The following is a 21,407-nucleotide window of genomic DNA, read 5'->3' on the forward strand; positions in this document are numbered from 1 at the left end:
GATTGCTATGACTACTCCAAATTAAATCACATGTGGAGAAAAGTTTGTGGCTGAGAGTTAATTGAATCACCGGCAACCGGCTTTCCCTGGCACTGATTCAGAAGCTCCTCTTTCCATGAGCATGATACGGTGTTTACATTATGAGTTCTTTATAATCTCAATAAATAGAAACCAATCCTGCTTTTTATCCTACCTCTTTTGTGTGATATTTCTTTTCATATCATATTCATCGGGAATAAAGGGTGACAAAGGGCGGGGGTGGGGGGGGGGGGGGCAGTGGTCTAAAAATAATTTTTCTGAACAGTAGTTGGCATGGTGGTGCCAATCCAAAACATCAACATGCATAAATATAGCATGAGCACAGATGAAAGAAAAGAAAAAATGGCTATATTTACGACCATTTTCCATGCAGAGATAAAAAGGAGAAATTCTTCTATATGAGTGTTTTCAATAGGTGTACATCATTATTCACAATGACATGTTTTTCCTTCTACACATCTCACCAAGGATGTGGACTCGAACAGTGGAGAAGACCTGAGGACCAAGACCAGAGGAACACAGCAGACTAGAATAGGACAGTGGGATGATGATAGCATGGCAATAAGAATGAAAAGGAGATGCTACTAAGTGAGGATGGCGCACATATAAACATCATATGAGGAGGTCAAGGGTCATCTGGCTTACCTGAGGTGGATTGTTCTGATGTGTCTCTCGATGCCTTGAACTGTAGAGAGGGTCTTTCCGCATCCCTGCCATGTACATTTGTAGGATGTCTTCATTGACGGCTGCACGAAACAAAGAAACATATTTAGAGTTTTTGTTATAGTGTTATTCCTTTTCACAATGAGCCTTGATTGACTTGTGAGAAAAGTACATAAGACATAAAATAAATATTTGCCAACCTCACACATATCAAATCTTATTCCATCAGAAATTGATTTTTCCTTTTTCTAACATTACAAATTTAGGTGCAATACTGAATGAATCCAGTAATTGATATCACTGTTGGTTGAAGGTGAAGGTTTAAAGATAAAGACCAGTTATGGTTATGCAATTGCATTGTGAAAGAGATGTTGTGGAATCGATCAGAAAAGGTTAATCATCTAGCATATAAAAATTGGTGTGTAGTGCAAGGTTCTGGAATCATCAAAATGATAAGAAATTTGGCCCAGTCTTTGTAAAGTTACAAGCACTGTACACAGAAAGATGTATATGGGACTACACACACGTGCGCGACACGTGCGTTTATCTCTCACAGTCCAATAGATAAACTAATTTACCAAATATATCAATTAGTAGGCAGTTTCCCGGCAAAATTTTTATCATCATGTATTAGTCAAAACATATTCTTTCACATGATTGGTAATAAAGAGCTTCCATTTAATTTTTTGAAATTGGGGCATTTCCAATACTGGTCTTTACCTTTAAACTTGAAAAAGTTATCAATATACCAAAAAGCAAAATGCGATTAATACCCTTCTGGCTTTAAGCAAGCTGGGCATCATGCCAATGTATGTCTTCCGCGACAGGCATCCTAATTGTCTCATTTCTATTTGATATTATACGAAAATAAACAAGATTTGAAAAAGGAGTGGTATATGATCACACAATTAATAAAGGATAACATGTATACACTGGCCGCATGCCAACATTTTTTGGGTACCAGTCTATTTCACCTTGCCTTCCTAACATTATTTTAAGATGATCTATAGTCTCACAAAATCAGACCAAATTACAGAGCAATTACCAGGTCATACACACTGCAACCAATAGCTGTGTGGAAACGAGGCACATGACATTAAACCTTGCAAAATATATCTAATTGGTGAGTAACGATGAGTTGTGTTTAAAGAAAGAAAATAAAATCAGTTTGAGTCTGGCCCTTTTTTTCCTATGAAGGAATATATTCCATTTCCAAGCTTATACACATGTTCAATTAGATATCATTTGTATGGCAGATATCCATTACATTAAAGTCGTGTGGTATCAATGCAACCTGAATCGTATATATAGTGTTTATTAATAAATGTGTTCCACTGGTTGAAATACACATACTGTGTATATCACTTTAAAAATGTTCTAGAATGCATAAGTCTAGCTATTTTAAAGTTTCCACAACAACAACAACAAATGAAGATTTAGAAAAAAGACAAAATCTACAAATTTCTCATCACAGATGAGATAGAAAGTCCACAGAGAACTTGTCACTAAACTAGTTAATACTTAACCAATATTACTTCAGGATTCCATACCTGTGTGTGTGAGAGAGAGAGAGAGAGAGAGAGAGAAAAAAGAATACAGCAGGCTCAGTCTAGTAGCCATGGAATAGAGGGGTATGCACCAATCGCCCCCCCCCCCCCCCCACCCCACCTGCCTTATTCCTTCCCTCCCTATTTGGATCCTCCTAGTAAACAGACCACTACACCTTTACTTATGATCACATACATCTGAACAAACGGCTTGCCACGTCTTCTTGTCAAAATAACATAGATCTTGAGAAAGGATCAATTTTCAATTTTTCCCACTTGCAGAGTTTTTCTTCCTATTTTTAGCATGCACGTTCTGCTTATGTGTCAAGACCTCATGCCATCCCACTGTGCACCTCAACGTATCTCCTTACTGGGCTATTCCATCAATCCTTCTTACCCCTCTTGCAACCAAAACTCAGGTATTCTAGAGCTCCTTCACTCATGCCATTTGAGATCAAAAGAAATATGAGAATAGATTTTGTTTCTAATCTTCAAAAATATGTGACATTGCTCTTTGTAAAAGGAAATACCTCCAGTTTGGATAATATCACGATTGACTGCTTATAACACTGTAATGAGGCCTTGGGATTGGTATTCCTGTTTTCACCTTCAGAACTTATAGGCCTATACCATGATCATGGCTGTAACAAATATAAGTCACATCCTATTTTAGTGAAGATAAAATAAATTCTTGTGATTATCTGCTGGTATACATTTTATTACCAAGCATGCCATAGAAATTAATGACCAGTAATTCTACATTAAATTATAACAGTCATAAATTTCATTGTATCCAACTTGGGATTTTATAACTTTGTTTGTGCTCTTGAGAAAGAGATCAATAGATCAACAATTCATACAAAACAAAATTATTTCAACTGCTAAATTATTATTGCCTTCAGTCAAGCATCTCAATGATGTAACTATATCCCACCATGCCGGTATTATTTTATTTATCTCTCATATCATCTTTGGCTTTCACCTGTGAGTTGTTATTATTCAAGTTATTAGAACAATATCAGATGGATGACACATCACAAAGACAAATGAGTTGTGCTAAATTGAATGGTCAAACAAGGATTAAATATTGAGTGACACAAGAAATCCAGACAACCCTTTAAAATAGTTTGGCGGACACAGAGTTTTCAGCAACATCTGTTTAAAAAGAATGTTGTAATCAATTTCTATCTGACTATGCTGTTTCCAATTCAATGTACCAAGACAATAGAGCCTAGAGGGTCCCTGGATTATAAGTAGGTCGGTTGCTTGAACTCTCTATCATGCATAGGGCAGAAAAGAGAGCAGGGGAGAGAAAGAGAGACAGAGAGAGAGAGAGAGAGAGAGAGAAAGAGAGAGAGAGAGAGAGAGAGAGAGGGAGAGAGAAAGTGAATAAGATAAAAGGAAATATTTGTTTGAAAGGCCTTAGTACAGGTTTCAGGATAGATTATGATGTACATGATTATGATAAGCCATGTGAAATCAAACCATCAAAGAACAATGATAAGACCACTAGCAAAATAAGAGGAAGGGAGGGAGGGTTACTGTTAAATAACTCTTTGCTTGAGAAACTTCCTTATGCAAAGATCATTGTAAATTATCGATCTTCCCCTCTTTGTACCATTTTCTTTTAAATATAAAATTACATATTGTGATAGATATGTATAGGTCTAAAAATATTTAAATAAAAGGAAAATTCATTTTCCTAAGTAATGCATATAAATCCATTACCTTGCAATTACATAAGAAGGAACATAATCCTAAAACTGCAAATTCATTAATATTGTAAGGGGGAGTAATGATCACAAGAGGAATGGCAAATCTAGTTGGGAGAATTATTGCTTGAAGCAAAGCACAACCAGCTTGAAATCTTGTTTCCTTCAGAAATATAGCTTTCCTCTCAATTGTCTGCAAAATGGAGGTAAGAACACTGCATCTAAGATTACATATTATCATGAGCCTATTATGATATAAGAAATATCCATATATTTTCCCTGTCTAATATCCCCATTCACATTCTTCTTTTTTATGTCTCTCATTTACAATTCAACTATCTCTTATTTTTCTTATAAAGATATTTTCAAAAATTTACTTGACTGTAAAGAAGAAGATTATTCTAATTCAATAATATCATGTAACTGCATTAAACAATTTCCTGTTAGTTGTATTTCTCAATATTTGTGCAGGCATTATGATTATGTAAAGTATTATATGTATAAATTATCTTTTAAAACATATTTGGCATTCAATTCAATTAAAATATAAATTAAATTCCACTTAAACAGTAAAACGTAATATATAACAAAGATAAACATATAGATCAATATTTTCAAGCCTAAAAATAATTTTGAATCATAAAGGAAATGAATGTAAAACCAGACACATTTTGTGATCTGAAACTTATATTAATAATCTGTGTCTGGTTTCCGTAAGGGGCTAGAAACTTTCATAATACAAACATTCAGAGGTGTTATGGTTGCAGTCATGAATATCATTCTGTAGCATGAAACATCAGTCAATATCTGGGCTACTAACAAAGTATAACATAATTATAAATTTGAAGTCAGACTGTATTCAAATCCATGTTTGAATATAATCAAACCCTGGATTTGAGGTGCTTTAGCCCCTAACCTCTTTTCCATGTGTTTTACTTCGCTTCATTGGCAGAGCATAGCGCACCTGGTATTATGAAATGAATTGCCATCATAATTTTTGTTTCATTTCTCAGGGCACCATTATTTTGAGAAGATCTCACTTTGACACATAAATACATCATTCTTTACAATCTTTATTACTATATATCTCCTTGTCTGATACTTCCTATCCAATATTCTTTTGCTGCTAATTTGGTATGGTATTTATTTTCCAAATCACAATATAAAAATACAATCCACACAAAATGGAAAAGTACATATAAAATTAAGAATATAGTGAATGCCTGTAAAGCCCACTTAGTTTTGTTAATATGACAAAACTGTTTTTCCTCGGGGTCTAGAAAGATTAAATGAAAAGTGAACTTAAAATACAAAATAGAAATACAGCGATTATACTCATAGTTTTAAAATCGATGACCTCTAGAAAACACAAAAAATATCTATAACTGTAATGTAATTGGCTTGCCCCAGTGTGAAATACAAAATATAGTAACCAGTGAAGATCTAATAGCAATACAGATGGTTTTCATCTACATTTTAGAAGGAATTATATTTGTGTTTATTTATTATGTTTATATTTTTCATTTTAATGATGTCTATGTAGGGATAGGCAAAAAATGTATGTATGCAAGATAATGGGGGGGGGGGGCAAAAATAGGGGACATGATATATCCATGTAGGGGTCGATCTTCTCTACCTTCACCTCTCTCCCACCCCTCTCCCCCACCCCTCTCCCCCACCCCCCCCCCCCCCCCACCACCACCACCATTAAAGCATAACGACCAATCAGCACTCCCTCATTGTCCCAAAGAAAAGAAAAGAGGTCTATATTTGGCTCATCAAATTCAGGAAGAATGAAAACCGGGATCTGTTTTTCCAATCTCTTTCATTTGTCTCCTCTCAAAAATGACAAAGCCCAGATGGTACTAAAGTAGGCCGGGATTTATGCAGTTCTCTACCATGACAAACACACCTACCCTACACACACACACACACACACACACACACTCTTACATGAGGGATGATAAACTGTACAAGTGCCTGGGAAATAATAGTCTCAGCCTCAGACATATTTCTATCTCATTCTGTGACTCTTTCTTTAACATTTCCTAAAGATTTCATTTTCCAATAGTCAAGGAACTACAAAAGGCATATGTTTAAAGAAAAGGCTGGTAATATCATGACTTTTTAATTTCCAAATACCAAAATCTTTGAAGGCATAATGGTATTCAGCTAACTATTAACACATAGTAGCTATCATAGTCAGACTTACAGGTTCTCTTTAATCTAAATAATGTCTTAAAGGGAAAGTCCACCCTGATATTAAGTTTTAGAAGAAGAAATATGAGAGATACTGATATGTTCATCTCATTTTCTGCTTCGAGTAAATCCAACTTTATATCAGCATGGACTTCCCCTTTATTGACGAAAAATAATTTTTCACAGCTTCATATTGGGCTTAGGTACACAAGATATTCAACAAACCAATATATGATATATTAAAAACTAACATGGCAGAATAATAAATAAAAGCAAAGTAACCACAAGCACTGGTGTGCATAGTCTAAAAAAGCAAACGATATGTGTCTGAAAAAGCAGACTAGTACATCTGTCTCTTGTGGGCAATTCAGGGGTGTGGCAGCTAAGCCTGTGTTTCCTGCAATGTGATTGGCTGTCCTATTCATAGGTCATTCTATTGGGTCATTGTAATCAAATATAGTCTACTAGTCTGTGTAACTACAGACCACTGATAAATATATTCTCAAAATTATTATTCAAATCATGTTTCAGAAGTATGATTCCTGGATACAATATTCTTTCTATCACTTAACTGTCTAAAAAGACTTTTCTTCTGTTCTCTTGTAGTCAGCAATAACATTTTATTCTAATAATATCAATATTTACATCATTATTTTTTGTAGGATACACATACAAAATTCTTCCCTAAAACAAACTATGAAAGATTTTTTAGTAACCTGGGATTTAAATGCTAGATAGGCAAGTTCAAATGAACACATTGCATCCATCTTTTCATCATGAATACCTGCTCATGAGCTGAACACATGCCTCGGATACACAGTTTGTTGAACCTGATGAGTATGGAGTTGGCACCCCTACCGTTAAAAAGTGGAGCAAACCAATGTTTATATAAAATCTCATAGTCAAGTGAATGGGACAAGGCAGGAGGGAATTATGTTTGCAAAGCTTGTGTGTAGCAGCTAAAGGAAAATAGGGGAATCTGGTAGTTTGAATGCATGTGTCAATTGAATGCAAAAACAGAGTTATCACTTATCAGATATCAGTTAGTTAAATTCAAATTAAAGCATTTTAAACTCCTACACTCATTCAAATATATTTTCAAGCAGAGGAATATTTCAAATCAGCTATAAATTTCCCTCGAGTTAGAATAGTATATTTCTCCCTGTGATAGTTAACTGGCATGATTTTACCCCAAACATGACTCTGCTACAACAAATAAAAGTATCTTTCCTTTATCATCATCCAATCAGGGAAACAAATACTTGGGGGCTTGGGGCGAATTAGCCCCTGAAATGCCAAAAAGAGCCCCTGAAAGTCATAACAGAGCCCCCCATCCCCCCCCCCCCCCCCCCAAAAAAAAAAAAAAAAAAAAAAAAAATGGGAAAAAATTGCATGGAGTTCAATGCAAAACAAAATAATGAGTGTTATTTTTATGCAAGCAAGCTTGAAAACTAGCCTCCGAAATTTTTAACGTATTTTTTCCCTGCATCCAATGTGTGTAGCAAAGGTCTCTATTGGTCCAGAGAAGTTTTTTTTTTACACCTCTAGAGATTGAATTCTTACCTTGAATTTTTTGGTAGGACTATCATTGGGTAGATTATCATCCATAGAGAATGGCAAGCTTCCTCCACTGATGTCGATCCCTTCATCAATGGATGAACTGAAGAGAGCTGAAGATGGCATGGAACCTTGGCTGTAGTGAAAGGAGGGCACGGCGGCAAATTCTCCATGTCACCTGAGAAATGAAATAACAAGAACAACAATTAATCATTCATGTTTACATGAATGATAATAATGTATTACATGAGTATTACAGCCTTACAGGTTGCTTTACAATATTATTGATACCCCTGGTCACCAGTGAGCTTCATCTCTACCCCACACTAAGGAACATTCTATGTTGGTATACACATTCTATTCATACACTCACTTTGTAGCTACCAGGAACCCACTTATATACCCGGGTACAGAGAAGCAAGCTAGATTAAATGCTGCGTTTAAACATAAGTGCCACACTGGAGACCCTAGCTGGTATAGAGTTAAAACCACTTGACTAAAATAAACAACTTACTATTATTTGATGATGCAGGACTGGGAGTACTTCTCAACACATCCCACGTGAAGTGAGTGTTAATTGAAGGAGATGGACTGGGTGAAACATTCCCGTAACCAGAGCTAAGAGAACTAGTAGGTGACATAGGGCCTCCTCCGCTCAACACACTATCACCTGAAATGAAGAAAAAAGAAAATACAGAAAAAAATGTTATTCATGAAAGATTTGCAATGGTTTCTTACACCATGGCCTGCGGGGAAATGGAATAATTCAACAATTTATATTTCTTTAAACATACCGTCAATTTTATTACCGGTACTTGGTAAAAAAAAAAAAAAAAAATCTTTTTCTGGAAGTATATAACCAAATAGTTTACAATGTAGTGTAAAATCAATTCTAAATTTATATTTGAACTTGATCAAAAAGTTGGCAAAAACAGTTTTAATGGCAGGAAGAAAAACAAGTTAAAATAACAATGCTACGGAAAAGAATAGGAGTGAATCTCTGTAAAAGAGAACAAACACTGACATCAGTTTTCAAAATAACAAGGAAACGTTATTTGCGGCCGTTAATAGAGCACTTCAGTGATTCAGTCTAATTTAATTTGAATGATCAGAAGATGAAAGGAAGCTCTCTCTAATCATGCCACTTCTGTCATCCCTGGAAAACAGATACAGTAGAAGTATTTCCTCCACTCAAGAAACTGCCATCCATTTAGATAGGCAATGCATATCTTATTATTTATAGGTAATTAATTTTTTTCTTATCACTGGATCTTATAGTGAAACTGAGAGTACCGGTATCATTCAAAACAAAAGCTTGATTACGAATCAAGGTAAATTACCTGAGCTAACATTGTATCAAACAATAACCATATAACTGGGTTAGGCTTATTGTGTGCTGCATTATAAAAGATGCTGAATTGTTTTTATATCATCCTTTATTTTTACATACTACTTGACAATTTAAATATTAGTTGATTTCATTTTAATGCAAACTAAGCATATTCAAATCTTTTTAAAGAGCTTGTCCTCTTCTACTTCCACTTAAGTCAGCATATCTGTGCAAAAACATGTCTTCTTCATCAAAACACCCCTTTCAGACCAAAGCTCAATTGAGTTTCATCCATCACAATGGAATCTGGTATAAGGGCCAGATCAGACAAACATCTAAAAAATCATCATAGCAGGGGAAAAAATACACAGGGGCTTGGGGCGAATTAGCCCCCGAAAGTCATAAAAGAGCTCCCTTAAATTTGCATAGGGTTCAATGCAAAACAAGTTAAAGAGTGTTATTTTCATGTAAGCAAGCTTGAAAAGTAGCCCCCGAAATAATTCAAATATTTTTCCCTGCATCATAGTGAAGGATAAAATGGAGGGGGAATATCATCTTCACACAACAATGAAGAGAGAAAGAGATTGAAGCGGAGAGAGAGCAAGAGAAAGAGAGAGATAGACAGATAGACAGAGAAAGAAGACTAATATAAAATGGCCATTGATCGATTTTTAAGAATTGTTCATTCAATAATCACTGTCTGAAAGAATGGCCACAATGAAAGCAATTAAGGCAAATGAGGTTAAAAAGGACTGGAGCGATATTGATCGATTTCAGGAACAATCAGATAGTATGCCTGAAACCTTTCGTGTGAACAGGATCAATAGCATTTGGAATCAATTTCTAGTGCTTTTGTTCATGACCTCATCTAAGTTTCTTAAGAAAGCAATAAATAGAAGTCTGTGGTTTTCATGTAGTCTTTCCATGAAGACTATCAATGTAAAACATACACAATTCCATTTATCCCCCCAAATAGAATGATTACATAAATATCCAGTCTTTTTCAGGGAAAGTACTCCATTTCAAAAAAGGCTTATTTCTATGAACACTATTAATGCTTTGTAATTTTTTTTACACAAACACAACATTTATCTTAACAAACTCATGACTCATGAGCACAACTATCATTATTTCAATATCAATAATCAGGTTTAGTCTGAAGACTGGGCATGTTTTGTTTTTGTTTGTTTTTAGATGGTGAGAGTGATTGATTCGCATTGACACTGTGCATCACCAAATAGAGGTTTCTCATCCTGTGCCAAGTTTTTGTTTGTATACTTGCTTGAAAGTTCTCAGAAATGTGAATAGGTAAGATGTGTACGGGTATTCATCAGAGTGAGGGTATTACGTCAGTAAGACTGCTATCAATAGATGAACAATAGCAAAAGATAGGCTTGGTTGGGAAGCACCTTAATACTGTTACTTGATCCGGTCAGACCAGGAAAACTGCCAGAACAATAACAAACAGAACTATTGAATTGATCATGGGATTGGATTGGAAAGGAAAGAAATGGAGAAATTTACTATACATAGATTTGATTCCGTGAAAACAGAGGCAACATTTTCACTATGGCTGCAGTTATCTGCTTGACCCCCCCCCCCCCCCCCCCCCCCCCCCTCTCTTCAACATGCCCTCCTTCTTCACAACCACAACTACATTTCAACACCTCTGTCTCCCAGAATATAGATAGGCCCTAAATCACAATGTTGAGTTTCCTGAATAGTGCTTGTGGTTAGGAAATAAAAATAATCTCTTTGACATGTTTATGCTGATTTATTGTTCATCAAAAAGTTTGTGATCAAGTGACTAGACTTGCATCTATGTAGCCCAGTAATAAATAAATAAAGAAAAGCCCAGTCCTGGATAACAGTTGTACTTTTAGTGTACAATAAAAGATAGAGACTTGGGTCAATTCAATTATGAAAATGATAGAGATAGTAACTAATTGAGAACATTCTTAATGCTCAAATTTCCAATCACATTTCTGTTTTTGTGTGTAATGTGGTATACAGGGCAGTGTTTCTCGAAACCGTCATAACTACCAGTTCACCGACATCCCATTGAAACGCGTGTTAAACTTAATACACGCAAGTCAATGGGATGTCGTTGATCTTGTAGTTATGACGGTTTCGAGAAACAGCCCCCAGGTATTTATATGTTATGCAATATGAAAAGTGGCTCTGATAAAAAAACTCAAACAAACAAAAACCAAAACTGCTTTAAGGAAATCTGACAATAACATGCATTTTTTAAAATCTGGAAATGGCTTGGTAAACAAGAAAATAATTTCTACACTTCAGAATGGTAATATGAAACAGATGAAAATATTCTGCCAAGGTCTACTGAATGCTTTGACTATAGTTTGCAGCAGGCCAACTCTCGGTACCACTCCCTCTCCTGTAAATCTCCTGCTCAGATCTAGGGATGTAACTTTAGAGTTTTTTGGCACAGTCTCACAACTGGGATTTGAAGGTCTACATTATGTGATCACATGTGCAGTGTTGGATTACAAGATGAAAATATTCCCCTCAGTTATGGTTGGCGGGTCAAAGAGCAAGTTTCTTCGCCTCCCCTTTTTTTTTTTCTTCTCCTCCCTTATTGATTTGTATGATACATGTACCGTACTAGAAAACTACAATACGTCTACACTTTACACCTACATTGAAAAATCCAATGTAGGCACTGTTTCAATAAGCTCCTTCTCCTCCCGCTCCCCCCCCCCCCCCCCCAAAATATCAATCAATAAATTTGTTAAAATGAAAAAGTCAGTACAGGCTATGTCCTTGGATCTTCTGAAAATTCCTTTAAATAAACTTTGTTCATTCAGCCTTTCACTAAAGCCATATATTTTTGCTTAACACCTTGATGGCCTACCATGCTTTCTACCCCCCCCCCCAAAAAAAACAAAAAAAAACAACAACCTCTTTCTACTTCTCAAAACCACTTGATCACTGCTACACATGTAATATCCTTGTGCTATCCTTAACCCCAGGAGGCCACACCATACCCCCCCCCCCTCCCCTAACGAGAGGGAAAAAAAAATCTCAATTTCTTCATCTCCTATTTCTGTCCCTGGAAGAAATATTTAGCCCATTTCAAGATTGAAACTGGCTGGGGTCAGATTGAAGCATGACCCCATCACCATCCATCCTGCTAGTCTCACAAACTACACTTTATTTCAACAACAAAAATGAATTCAGTTCAACAATCTAAGAAGGAAATCAAAATGATGTTCTGACATAAGCAAACATATTATACTGTACAACATATATTCTTTTAAGTGCTTAGAAACATTGGAGATGTGTTTAGCATTATATAAATTAGAAAATTGTTATTATATTTTCACCGATACATGTACAATACATGTATATGATGTATTTCTATTCTAAGACTGAGGTAACACACAGAACCATGGCACACACTACAAGATTTTGACTAATATTTCCATCCATGCGACTTCAAGTAACCATCAGGTAATCAGTGCCTATCTAGGTATAACCCATTGGTGGTATTGGTCCTGGAAAATCCCCCTTTTAACTGTGCCCAGTGACATATCAGATGAGCTGGACAATCAATCCATTATTGCTGAGGGTAAACAAGACGATTATGCAAACACAACCCCAAAACAGCACCATTTATTGACCATCTACCAAACTTGATAACAAGGGTCTGATTTTACAGACTAGAGTTGGCTCAAAAGGGATTGGTTTCCTGCCTTTCAAAACACAAAACAACACAGGCAGAAAACAGGGAAGCCGGTAGGAATACCGACCAACCGGCCGGCTTTCAACAACACAAAACTTGGCAATAGCATTGTGTATTACTGTACACTGTATGGTGAATCATTGATATCATATGGGCTTTTAATATTGTACAAAGTCCTGTCATATAGGTTTGCTTATCTTGTGGGCAATCAATGGACCTTTCAAAAGGCTTTGTATCATATGAAATTGGATGAAGGCAGACAAATCAGCAAAACAGGTTGATAACAGTTTGAAAACAGTTTGAAAAAAATTATAATAACAAGAAAGTTGGAAATGTTTGAATCTGAATTCCTTTCACATGTCTGTGATGTCAGTGGAATAACTCTGCCATTGATTGGGGCATACAATAATGTATGTTCGCCAACACCACTCTCCACCACCCTCCTCCCCTCCACCACCCATCTATGCCCCACCCTCCTCCCCTCCACCACCCATCTATGCCATTGGCTTCAAACAAAGATGAATTGATTTTAGAGTTGGAGTAGCCTCTAGATATACTGATGGGCAATAAGAGACCAATTCCATCAGCACAGTAGGGGTCTGCCATATAAATATCCAGTTACCCCTAACCTAAATTCCAAAACTACCTAAAAGCATTTTATAAACAATGTTAACAAAGCATAAGAATAAAACCAGGTCTATTCTACACATATTATTGGGGTGAAAAGCAGTGCAGTTTAAAGTTTGTGACATTTATTTTGTAAGTCAACATACCTGTATAACCTACATGTAATTACAAGCCATCTTAATGTTATGTCTAGTTTTATGTTTTAAATGTCCACCATTTCATTAAACTGATAACAAGGGGGCATCATGAAAAATTTATCACCACTCAGAATTCTTTTTTGTTGCCACGAAATCTACTATCATAAAATTAAAAACACATGTTATACCTTCAGGATATTGTCAGTTTTTTAACTGAGCAGTACTAAGAAAATACAAAAATAAAAAGATTTTCTAGTGAATGATCGGAACCTGACCCAAAAAGGTCTATTTTCAGCGGAAACATACATGTAGTGAAATGCTTCGACATGAATAGTTATCAGATACATTATTCACAAAGGGCCTTTACGGCAATAGGGCTTGTATATAATCATATCAAATTGATTTTGTTTTCAGTGGTTGTCATATTATTGGGGTGTACCTATATGAAATGGAATACATTTGATTTCTTTTAACTAACAGACACATTTACATAAAATAACAATGCTTAATTTGCAAATAACAGAGCTCTACATGCACAACTCAACTTCTTTGTACAGGAGAATGCTTGGATGACATGGATAATACTGCAATGCATAGCAACCAGTTTGATATCATCAAGCTATGATTACAAGGCTTGTGGGTGCAGATTGCTTGTGGTGTACCATCATTGGTCAAGCAGCAATGACCATGGCATGGTGGTCAAACAAAGAGATTTGACGAGGTCAACTCGCAAGGAAACTGGATAAGGAAGAGGTCAGTTCAGACCTTGAAGCAAACATTGTTCATCAGGGGCAGATCCAGGGTGTGTAAAGGGGGAGAGGGTACAGTTCTGACAACTACACACCTTGGGGGAGGGGGGGGGGGGAGGTCTTACATACCAAGTCTTCGGTAATTGGGTTTCCAGGGGAGGGGGTGCTCTAAATATATGCTTGTATTTTTATATTGAAAGCTTGATTGTTGAACATTTTGATAGACAAAAGTTTTGATAAAAATCAATTTAATAATGTTGTTTGATAGTCATGAAGCAATTACAAATCATTATACAGATCATATCATATCATATAACCTACAGTGTACATGTACAAGCAACCTTGGTGACAACCAATCATAAAACCTATGTCCCTGCCTAGGGGTAAGCTTTCATATAAGGAATCCCTCCTTTCTGCCTATCCCAAATGCTCTCATAAATTGCCATTGTTATTTGTTATTACTATCTTGTTTTTGGTCATTCCATTCTGTATTTGTATGTTTTAAATGTTTTCATGAAGAGTGTTGAATAAACTTTCAATTGAATTGAATAACTATAATAAAGCTCTGAAAGCAAGAAAAATTACCCAATTGCATTTTTGGAAAATCTGTTTCCTCTGAACCATAACTGCTCTCTTCAATGTGTTTGTGGTCGATAGATGCAAGGTCAATGGTCATTTGATGGTCATTTATATGGCAGTTATCATCATGCTGCAGTCTGCTTTACTAAAATCTTGGAGGTCAACATAATCATAATTGTATAGTCTTTGCAAAACAGACCAAAATATTGATTACCTACAACAGAACTAGAATGCATGATCCTCTCACAACTCTTCACACAATAGCAGAAAAATCAGAGAAACAGACTAGTTCGATCACGTCCAACATGAGACCAAAAAATCACAAAGGTATGAATATTTGAAAGTTGGAATCACTAAAAGTATGGGAATTGAAATTGGTTGAATCAATAAATAAATGTCACTGTGTTGTAGTGCCAGACAAGTTATCCATTTGTTCAAACACACAAAACGACTAAAATGTATTGTTTATCAAGCTGTATGCAATGTTTTATACTTAGACAATCTTAGATGTATAGACGCCACTGAAAGGAGGGGGGGGGGGGTAGGCCAGGTCTATTTATTTTCAGGCTTTAACTTCATGTAATTATAAAAAATATTATTTTATTGGGCTGAAGACATGGGCATATAAATATATAGATACTGGTAGCAGCTATTTTCAGCAAAAAACACTGAATGTATATTTCTTATCACATGAAATCTCAAATGGGTCTGTAAATCAAGACAATCCTATACCTCCAACAAAGTCATGTGATGTTTTTTTCAGCCAGGTCTCTTCATCATGTTTTGCTCAGCATTTGTGCAGCTGGCCCAATTCCACCCAAAGGTCATCCACTGCTGAACACACTAGAGATATTGCCTTGAGCTTGACATACTACGCATTTTAGACCTCATTAAATCATTTTTGATAAATACCAACCTACACAATCAACCATACGTCACCTGCATGTATTCTAGTCACTGCATTTTTTAACCAATAATACTGAAAATAATAAGGAATGTTATCAATGCATGAATGTAGTTCATTACTTTCACGTATGTTTACATTTTTGTATCATGATTTCATAAAGGGTCTGAATGTTGAGGCTAGGCATCAAGAGCAAGGTCAACATGAACGCTGTTAAGGTTGTATTTGCGATAGATCTTTGATCTGTTAAGCATGCTTATATTATCATTAGATTTGGTTATAAATTTGTACAAGCGTAGTACCGGCATCTACTTTATAGAAATATAAATATCTCCAAATAATATTTTACTTATATTGTCAATCCATCATTACCAAAGTATTCGCACTAGTACATGTATATCATAACATACTATTTTTACCAGCATAACTGAGATTACACAACCTCAAGTCAAACAAATTTTAAACCACTCATAATATTATCATCTTCACATTCTGAACCTCATAAATAGTTTCATAATCAAATCTTAAAGACATACATGTAGCCCTGATAATATAAGATGGCATTCCTATATTGATCATCATTGTTATATTTAGAGGTGCTTACCTGAAGGGTTTCTCTCTCTGTTGACCGGCTGTGGGCTACCAAACAGACTGGTTAACACCATGGCTGCCATTACATCATCCATTGGTGGCTCATCCTCATGGACCTTCTGAGATTTGGCACTACAAGGGTTAAAAAACATAAACAAATTCTCAGAGTTACTTTCACTAGTACAAGGGATTAAACTAACAGGGATACATCAGTGTATCGTGATGTTATGTTATATTACTGTTTTGAATTATATGACACCACAGTTTCATAATCAAGTTGCAGATTCAATAATTGCCTGATTTTTAACATACCTTTGTCTTTGTTAGTAATTTGTTTTCCTATGTCAAATTAAATTGTTTTGGGACTGCATTTCCCATTTCATCATGTTCACGATGCTCTATCATTCGTGCTCAAACGATTGTGTCTGGGTATGAATTCTTAGCCAGACATCACCACATATCAGTCGAACTTGGGTTCGTCAGATTCCATAGATACCAAGAAATGTCATTAGCAATCAAATTGTTTGAACTACCCAGCCCATGAATGAACTTATCACCCCCTTCACATCATTCATCTTCTATGTCACTAGGGTGGTGTGATAACTTGACAGACACATCCGGAATTTTAAATATACCAAGAGAGAAGAGAAGAGAGAGAGAGAGAGAGAGAGAGAGAGAGAGAGAGAGAGAGAGAAGGGAGGGGAGAGTTTGGAGAGAGAGAGAGCCAGAACAGAGAGGGGAAGAAAGGAGGAAAGAGCGAGATGGAGAGGAATACTAGAGACAGAGACAATAGAGAGAGAGAGAGAGAGAGAGAGAGAGAGAGAGAGAGAGAGAGAGAGGTTTCTATATTAATGATGTCATGGTCAGGTCGTATCTACATTGATTGATATAGCAGAACCTTGCCCTGTACAAGTTCAAGCTAGTATTGTTAATAACAACCCAATGTCACTTCTGCTTACAATCAGCAGTTCACCGACCTCCACTCAGCTGGCTAGATAACTAGCTAGCTGACGAACCAACCGGCTGCATGGCCGGCGTAATATCCTTCAGAAACCAGAAAGGGTGCACACATAATTTGCCCCTCCCCCACAAAAAGCCCATGACCCCAAATCGCAAACATCTGTGCACATGTGCCCCACCCCTTGAAAAGTGTTTGATTACCTAGATTTTGTTGGTACTAAAAGTACTATTAATAGTAGAAAATAAAGCCTCTGAAAACTATGAGAACTTTTTACAATGTATAGTTGCCATTGTCCCCTACATCCACTCTCGTCATTCATAATGTTGAATGAATAAAAGCTAGCAGTATTTTGTGTACTACTGTTGTCTCAAATCTATTACAAACTACCAGGGTTAACATGATCGATATGTCACAACTGCAACATTTTCCATGAAATTTCAATCAAGTTATCAACTGCATACAAGTCATGTAGGTCCTACATTAAGGCTAACATGATGGTGACTGCTCTAAATCCTCTAATGCATCTTCTACCTCAAACCAAATTATAATGAACACCAGTTCAAGTTGGGGAAAATAATTGTAAAGAGGACTATGCGAAATATCTACCACAGAAATATAGAGATGTTTTTTTTATATGAACATAATAAATGCTTAAATCAAGAAGTGATAATCTACATGTATATCATGACAACTAGCACATCTAAATATATTTTCGTAGGCTAGATCCATTCAAAAATGCAATCAAAATGGCAACTGATATTAATGTGGGGACAATGCTTACATCTGCGAGTTATCAAAACTAGAACTGGTGTTTACAATACATTTAACCTATAGAACATATTTCCCTCACGAGTTACGACATTAACAAATATTAACGAGTTTCCTTTCTACGGTTTATATTAATGACCGGCATAAATATATCCGTCGAAATAACGTCAGGGATTTACCAACTTGGCACGCCTCCAACAAAATTGCATCAAAATAAAACTCTACAATTTCGCCGACGGCATTTTCTTTCTTCCGTTCCGATACACCGATTTTGAGAATGAATCAGGCATTCAGAAAAGCCCACGACACACCGCCTCACACATAATTATGACGTATTTTTCTTTCTTTCTTTCATGCTTTAGGAGTTAACGAATCTATTTTGAGATCTTTATCAACAATGCATGCCGGTAACGAGGACAAAATCATAAAGAATGTAAACACGGTTTGTCATGTTCACACATCGCGATCGCAACAGGTAGGCCAGCAATAATTATAGAGTGTAATGTGTCTCTCATCTAACAAACGAGAAACATGTACAATCCCTAAGTGATATTCTCTAATAATAAAAAAAATCAGTAGCAAACAGCCCCACCCCGCACCCACACTCACACACGCACGCACACGTACTGGTATCGTGTCTGAAATAACAGACCACAGACACTTAGGAGAGACTGTTGTTTTGGGTATTTTACGGAAGAAAATGGCCGCCTACGCAAATACGATCTTAGCTGCCAGAGTATCGGTGGTCTTACCATCAAAGTTACTTATTATTTACATTTGACGTTGACGTCAAATTGTTGTTCAACTAAGACGGTTGAGAGCAAACAAAATATATCTAGTTTGTTGAGCCTGATCTGAGGCACACGACCATATAACTCTTGAGACAATGCAAAGTTACGAATATCTCCCGGCATTGATGCCCCCTCCCGGCCCCCCCCCCCCCCCCCCGGCTCCGCATATAAATATTTACTAGTAAAATCCCTGAGTAGACCAACATAATTTCTTTTCATTAATTGAACAGTTAAAAGTTGACATGGGGGTACAGTTTATTTATACCCCCCCCCCCCCAAAAAAAAAAAAAAAAAAAAATTAAAGGGAGATGGGGGCTGGGGCAGTTAATAAAGTATACAAGAACCCCCCCCCCCCCCCCCCCACCACCACCACCGGAGAAGTAGAAGGCGATCCTTACTCGAGGTCAAACACAGCCATTTAACACAAATCCTTCGTGATTCTGTAATGGCCTTGAAGCCTGTAGGAAAGGGCTAGGTTAGCCGAGTGAGAACGCCACGCGTGCCGGCTTCATTAGTCTTGAAAATTAATCCTCTAACCTCCATACGCTATTGTTGTTTGCGAACATTTTTTTTTTTTTTTATGGTCAGTTTTTATTCTTTTCTCTCTTGAAACAAATTATAATCATAGTACAAATTACAATCATCATATGTAACACTCAATGCAAATGTGATGACATTATAAATCATTATAAATCAGTATAAATCAGTATAAACATTCCATAACAACATCGGTCAATGAACGTACAACATATAGAATGGGATGAAACATATGAAATATAATACTGCATCTTGAACAATTCATGCAGGTTTACGTATAACAGACTTCAACTACATTTAAATAAATCTACAGATGCAATTCCAGCCGCTAAAACATGACGTTCCTGACTCGTTATTTTCAGTATTTCTCAACTGTTTTAATAACTCAAGCCGAAACTATAAACCAAAATGCATGACAAGGATTGGTCCCGGGATTGGTATTAAAACCAGAAGATGCAGCCCTCACCATGTATTGTTAACATTGTCCATACATCACCATGCATCAGCCTGATTGACATATAACTGAATTCTCTATTTTTCAAAATAATGTGTGGTAGTCCGAGACTAGAAATTTAAATCCCCGGCTACCTTTGATGTTTGCAACGTGTGACGTGTGCAAAGTTGTGATGGTGAGATACCCCAAGCCAGCTCCAGCGAATTTATTACTTCATCGTTTTACTGATTAAAGTGTCCATCATGCAATTAACAATAATGATATCATTTGGGCAATCCAGGGACCGAACTTGCAGCATCATGAAGATTGTCATCAACAATGATAAATAATTAATGTATCTGTTTATTATGGTTGCTACTTGCTACTGCATACTAGCTACATGGAACTGGATGGAGCTGGGTTGGTTGTAAGTGGGGGAGGTTGAAGATATACCCCAGAGAAAACATCAGTTCATTGAATAAGATAAATATATTCAAAATAGTTATTTACCAACGACTCGGCTATAATGTAAGAGATAGACAAATATGAAAAACATTCAAAACTAAAATTTAATGAAGTACATAGGCGTGACCGGTATGCGGTAAGGTGGGTAGAGTGAAAATGGGATGGTGGGGAGGGGATGAGGAGGGGTGTTTGGAAGAGTGAATCCTCACCTTGGAACTTCAATGGTGGTTGATACGGGTCTCTTCTTTGATTCTGAACACATTTCACCTAGTTTGTTATAGTCTGATAGATGATGGTAGATCCCTTTGGCACTCTTACGACTTTCCAGTCGGACATCGTCAAGTTTCCTCTTGAAATTTGTTTCTGATGCATCGGCACTCTTCAGTAGAACTTCATTGGTCTGTTTACGATGCTTCTGAACGATCGCTCGAACTTCACGGCCATCAAGGTTGGCATATACAGGCTGATTAAATTTAAGATGAGTGTTTGAAACGGGTAAGAATCCAGGGCCAACCATCATATCAGATTGACAATCTTGAGCAACTCCGTCTTCTCTTATGACTTCGTACACGAAGTCGCCGGTCGGTGTTCGAGCTTTGATGCTTCGTATCATAACTGGATAGAAGATTCCATCGGAATACATGGCACTGACTCGTGTTCCGATGATAGATCGCTTCGGCATTCGCTTAGAAAGCATGGTTAGCTTCGAAAGGAAAATATTAAAACTTCAACGGTTCCCCGATATAAAAATTGCAGTGAAAACTACGGCACAGTAACTAGCATGGATGCTAAGCAAGGTAGTGAGCTAGCTAGCTATGAATTGAATTCGAGCGAGCATGCGGAGATTGTTTTGATCTGTAGCGGTGAGAGAGGTGGGCGTAACTCTACCCGGTTTACTGAATCGACAGCCGCTATATACAAGCGCTCTGATTGGCTAAAGATGACGCACCTCTTCTGTGATTGGTGAATGGTTTGAGTGACGTGTCTATTAGCTCGTGTGAGCCAGGGTATTTGTTTACAATCGGAGCCCGGCTTATTCGCCTTCTCCTTCAACATCCTTTACAATGGCAATCCTTGGAGAGAAAAAAATTTGTGCATGGTGGTAGCCATAT

General features: G+C 36.7%; 1 protein-coding gene across 2 annotated transcripts in view; it reads right to left on the reverse strand.

Moving 5' to 3' along the window:
• Window positions 1–21,140, reverse strand: part of LOC577659 (zinc finger protein 704) — a 29,162-nt gene extending 8,022 nt beyond the window's left edge. The window contains exons 1-5 of one of the 2 annotated variants that reach the window (XM_030973758.1): window positions 20,505–21,140; window positions 16,354–16,472; window positions 8,232–8,387; window positions 7,724–7,895; window positions 684–785 (exon numbers count right to left, since the gene is read on the reverse strand). In XM_030973758.1, coding sequence (XP_030829618.1) covers window positions 776–785; window positions 7,724–7,895; window positions 8,232–8,387; window positions 16,354–16,472; window positions 20,505–20,992 — 945 coding nt within the window. In that variant the 5' untranslated portion in view covers window positions 20,993–21,140 and the 3' untranslated portion in view covers window positions 684–775. Of the gene's footprint in view, window positions 1–683; window positions 786–7,723; window positions 7,896–8,231; window positions 8,388–16,353; window positions 16,473–20,504 lie in introns of those variants that run through there. The other variant, XM_030973759.1, reaches the window with a different exon arrangement.
• Window positions 21,141–21,407: the final 267 nt, after the last annotated feature.

The sequence above is a fragment of the Strongylocentrotus purpuratus genome, unplaced genomic scaffold (assembly GCF_000002235.5).
Source record: "Strongylocentrotus purpuratus isolate Spur 01 unplaced genomic scaffold, Spur_5.0 spur5_scaffold_7, whole genome shotgun sequence".
Lineage (NCBI taxonomy): Eukaryota > Metazoa > Echinodermata > Echinoidea > Camarodonta > Strongylocentrotidae > Strongylocentrotus > Strongylocentrotus purpuratus.